Source organism: Panthera uncia, chromosome B4, assembly GCF_023721935.1.
Source record: "Panthera uncia isolate 11264 chromosome B4, Puncia_PCG_1.0, whole genome shotgun sequence".
In the NCBI taxonomy this organism is placed as follows: domain Eukaryota; kingdom Metazoa; phylum Chordata; class Mammalia; order Carnivora; family Felidae; genus Panthera; species Panthera uncia.
The window spans coordinates 128,654,859-128,660,002 of NC_064809.1; the positions used below are offsets into that span (position 1 = coordinate 128,654,859).

General features: G+C 59.9%; 1 protein-coding gene across 1 annotated transcript in view; it reads right to left on the reverse strand.

Annotated features, from left to right (window-relative positions):
• Nucleotides 1–452, reverse strand: part of KCNJ4 (potassium inwardly rectifying channel subfamily J member 4) — a 2,689-nt gene extending 2,237 nt beyond the window's left edge. The window contains exon 1 of the mRNA XM_049626381.1: nt 1–452. This exon is cut by the window's left edge and continues 15 nt beyond it. Within this exon, the coding sequence (XP_049482338.1) occupies nt 1–229 (229 nt within the window). The 5' untranslated portion in view covers nt 230–452.
• Between the last annotated feature and the right edge of the window lie 4,692 nt (nt 453–5,144).

A 5,144-nucleotide genomic window follows, 5' to 3' on the forward strand; every position in this document is an offset into this window, starting at 1 on the left:
AGAGGAGGCCGAAGAAGAGCCAGGAGACGAGGAAGGCCGCGGAGAAGATCATGAGCATGTAGCGCCAGCGCGTGTCCACGCACGTGGTGAAGATGTCCGCCATGTAGCGCTGCGACTTGTTGCTCAGGTTGGCGAAGTAGACGTTGCATTGGCCGTTCTTCTTCACGAAGCGGTTGCGGCGTTTCCGCCGGGGCACGTGGGCCTGCCCGTTGCGGCTGTGCCCGTGCATGTCCTGAAGCCGGCGTGGTCACCTGGGAAGACGCAGGGCCTGGGGAGGAGAAGCCCGAGACGCGTGAGACGCCGGTGGCCCGGGACCTCCCCCTCCCCCTCCCCTGTCCCCGCCCCCCGCCCCCAAGAGATGCTCACAAGGGAGGGGGGGGGCCTGGCCCAGGCCCCCCCTCTCCCTGCGCGCAGAATGTGGCACATCAGCCTCTTCTGCAGACAGGCAGGGAGTATCGGGACCAGCGCCAGTGCCTCCGGGGACCAGAAGCTGAGGCCACCAGGACAGCCCCTCGCGCTGCCCCCTCCAACCCTCCTTGGCCCCCACCCCGGCCGGGGAGCTTCCTCATGGCGTCTGTCCCACGCACCCTGAGCAGAGGGAGCTGTGAATGCGCTGGCCTGCCCCCCTGCTCACCTCCCTGGGTCCAGCCTCTGCCCTCTTGGGTCTCTCTCTGGGGCTGGACATCCTCCCACGTGGTCCAGGACAGCAGCCAAAGGCCACCTGTGGCTTTTGACATTTACTTAAATACAGTTGTAAGTTCAGTTGCCGGCATTTCAAGTGCTCGGCGGCCCCTTGTGGCTAGTGACTGCCATTCGCAGACAGAGTGGACAGAGAACGTTTCTACAAGTCACAGGTGGGGGGAACAGGGCTCAGAGAGGGCACGTGACCTGCCCGAGGCCACACAGCTGATGCGTCAATCCAAACTCAGGTGTGTCTAACCTTCAGTTCCCCGGGTGCCGTCAGCGTCTTCGAGCTCACGGTTGTGGAGACCCAGAGGCAGGGAGGCAGGCACGCCTACTGCCTCGCCGTGACACCTCAGATAACTCGTGTCCCGTCTCTGAGCCTCGGTCTCCTCACCCGCGAAATGGGTATCAGAACCCTACCTCACAGGACCGAAGGAGATAGTAGGTGCTCAGTTAAAACGGGTCACCCTGCTGTCCTCCTTCCCGCTTCTCCAGAGTGGGAGGAAGCCGGCGAGAGGCAGGAGTCACCTGTCAGCATCCTCAGCTGTTTTAGTGGAGGCGGACGGCCCTTACCCCACCGGGTGGCAGGCGCACCAGCTGGGCCCACGGAGGGCAGACCCTCCCCTCACCCCTCCCTTCCACTGGGGCCCCGGCAGAGACAGGGTGCTGTGGGGGCGGGGAGGGCAGCCGCTGGCAGGGCTGGGCCTGGGCCCGGGCTCCCGGTAACGTTTTGGCCCAGAATTATATAAGGCTGGAAGTTTCTATTTTCTGTTCTATTCTTCTTCCTGATCTAATTGTGCATCTGTGGCAATGTTTATACACTTCCCCGTTCAGGACAACTCGGTTGCCGCAGCAACCAGTGCGCGCCAACGCTATAATTTAGAGATCAACAGCCTGGTGCCTGCCTGCGCCTCTTCCCGGGAGAAACTCCCTCCCTCGGCCAGGCCTGGGGAGAGTGAGCCCTGCCCCCCACCTCCCCCGCGATCACCCCCCACTCTGGGTTCTTCTTCTTTCCCCACCTCAAAGGCGCTCCCTGGGTCCCACAGTCATGCACTGAAGTCCTTCATCCGCCGCATAACACGGGCAAGTTACTTGGCTGCTGTGAGCCTCAGTTTCTTCTTCTGGAAAATGGGACCGGTGAGACCCACCAGTCCAAAGACCTAACAGACAATGTGGGTGTGCAGTGCCGGCCCTTAAGAGGTCATAACTTTAGCCGGGAGTCCCGGACCCTCTCTGTCGCCTCCCCCAGAGCCCTAACAGCCAGGGCTCCCGGTGGTCAGGGCCGGGAGCACCTTCTAGTTTTTAGGGAGGTCTTCCTTCACTAAACATCTCCCTCTGCTCTGCCCCCACTGTCTTGAATGCCTCCATTAGCACCACAGAAGGAACCAGAACCAGAAGGAACGGGCGATCACTGACTTCAAGACCCTCATTTTCTATCTGAGGCCCAGATTTGCTAAGGGTCGCAGAGTGAGGCGGGGTGGGCCAGCCCTGACCCAGGGCTCCTCACTCCCGCTCCAGAGCTCCTGGAAGGTTAAGGTGCCCCTGGAAAGAAGGGTGTCCTCCCTGGAGTACTTGGAGGGCGGTTTGGGGCTAGAGAAGAGGGGGAACCTGCTTGGCCCCCGCATGCCCTGGACCCACCGGCCGCATGCCTCAGGAAGAGGGGCAGAGGGGACAAAGTGTGGTGACCTGGCCTTTGACTGATGACACTAAGGCCCAGACAGGGTGAAGGGCCTACCCAAGGCCAAGCCCAAACCCAGGGTGCTGGGGACCCCTGGCTCTCTGCCCAAGGGGACTTGTGCTGTAGAAGAAGGCTCTTTATGGGGCTTTCACTCTCTAGGAGGGCCCTGGGGGTGAGGGTGAGGGAGAAGATCTCTGAATGCTCTCGGCTCTCGGTCCTTCCTCACCAGCACTGCCCACTTTCCCCCCCTTTCCTGAGCGGAAGTGGCAGGAATCAGCCCAGCCCCATGCTCCAGGGTCAGCCCCGAGGCTCCGCATGTCCCCACCTGACGCTCCCCCACCCCCAACTTCAACCCTCAGCCCCCAGCCCCTACCTTTCCATCACCCCATCCCCGCCAGCCTCACATCTCAGCCCGGTGGGGGCTCAGCCTGTCCCCCACCCCTGCGGTGATCCAGACCCTGCGCCCCTCATTCTGCCACGCTCGGGAATGTCCGCTCGGGGCTGTTGAGAAAGCTACCCCCAGACCCGTCCACCCTCCACCACGGAGGAGCCTGCCCCCCTGAAGACGCCCGGTTGGCGAGGGCCCTGTCTGCGGTGACCCGCTCAAAGATGCGAACACTCCCGTCACCGCTAACTCCTCGGCAGGAGTGACAGGCTCACCTGTCAACGTGTGGGCTGCCCCCGCACAACGCCCGACCAAAACGTGCAAAGTATCACCCTGGCATGGTGCTTTCGGGTGACGACCACCGGGAGACGGCCAGGTTTTCTTTCCCTCGTTTGTCACACGGGGCTTCCTGGCGAAGGCCCAGGGGCCCACGGGGAAAGCGCGAAAGAGAAAGGGCACAGATCGTCGAAGAGGAGCGAGAGGCATCGACAGTTGGGCACCCTCCTCTGAATACACGTTTTATTAGAGCGCACACCCTGGTTGTGCAGGTGCCTGGATCGTGCCTCCAATTAAACCGTACTGTTCTGGAAGACAGGGAGCTGGTCTAATTCTCTTGCAACAAGGGTGCCACGAAACGAACACACGTGGAAGAACACGGTCTCAACACATTTTCTACGGCGGAGGCTCTGGGAGGCCGGGCCCCTCTCCCTGCCGTGCAGGGTGACCTTGGACAAGTCCTTCCCCTTCCTGGCCAGCTTCGCCTGCTGGTCACTGTCCTTTATTCTGAGTGCATCCTGGGACCCCTTTCATGGTAAACTTTCTTTCTTTGGAAGATCCTGGCTGCCTTTAAAAACTTAACGTCTCAGGGCGCCTGGGGGGCTCAGTCGGTTGAGCGTCCGATTTCGGCTCAGGTCATGATCTCACAGTTTGTGCGTTCGAGCCCTGCATCGGGCTCTGTGCTGGCAGCTCAGAGCCTGGAGCCTGCTTCAGATTCTGTGTCTCCTTCTCTCTCTGCCCCTGCTCCGCTCACTCTCTCTCTCTCTCTCTCAAAAGTAAATATTTTTTTAAATGTCGCACAGAGCCCGACATGGGGCTTGAACCCACAAACCGTGAGATCATGACCCGAGCCGAAGTCGGATGCTCAACCGACTGAGCCACCCAGGCGCCCCTCAAAAGTAAATTTTTAAAATAGATAAAAAAACAACTTAGCGTCCCTTCTTGGCAAAATGAAGGATTTGCAATGTTGTATCCGTTACCAAAAAAACGTTTTTCCATTCAATTTGATTGTGCTGCAAACATCCAAAATCTGGAGCCCCTAGACCAGACCTCACTGGACAATTAGAGAAACTGAGGCCAAGAGCAGGGCTGTGGCACAGTGAGGCCCAGAGCTGTCGGCTCACTGGCGCTATTGCTAGCCTGCTCCTTCCGGAAGAGGGCTGGGCACCCTGCCTGCCAGGGGTCCAGAGGAGGCAGGGAAAAGACCCCACGCCCGTCACTCTGTTTTCCCTCTGATTTTACGACACCATATGCCCCCCTCCTGGCCCACAACTTCCTTTGCAAAAGAAAAGCTGCTAGGGGGCCCTGGGTGGTTCACAGCGGGTTAAGCGTCGGGCTCTGGGTGTCGGCTCAGGTCTGGATGGCACGGCTCGTGGGTTCGAGCCCCATGTTGGGCTCTGTGTCGACAGTGTGGAGCCTGCTCCGGATTCTCTCTCTCTCCCTCTCTCTCTGCCCCTTCCTCATCCGCTCCCTCTCTAAAGAAATAGATAGACTTTCAAAAGAAAGAAAGAAAAGCTGGTAAAGTGACAGCCGGCCAGGCGGATTCCCACAACCCCGGCAGGCTACGAGGGCAAATCTCCCTGCGTGCACCCACCCCACTCACGGGAGAGTTACTGAGGGCTGCAGGTACATCTCACCCCACCCTCGAGCCCTCAGCAGCGGCCCCTCCAGAGACCTGAGGCAGGCAGGCTCTCGTAGGGGGCAGACGGCTTAGGGACAGGCTGGCCTGCAGGGCCTTTATGCATCTAACTGTTATTGGATGGGACAAGAGGGGAGGTGAAGTGACTTGCCCGAGGTCCTACTGCTCAGCCCTGGGGCCCAGCTGACACTGTCTCCTTCTTTGTGGCTGCTTCCAGGCAAGGAACCCTCTGGGAGTGTCAGCTCCCTGCCAGGCACTGCCTGGTCTATCTCCCCGAAGCGTCACTGCAACCCTGTGTTTATTTAGCAAGTATTTATTAAGCACCTATCACAGCAACAAGCAGGGTTATTATTTCTCTTCCGAGCTGAAGAATCACAGGCTGGGGGTGGGGGGAGTGGGGACGAGGACCGGGGTCACAGCAGAAGTGGCAAAGCTGGGATTCTGACTCAGGTCCGGCTGGTTCCAGGTCCCCGGCTCACCCC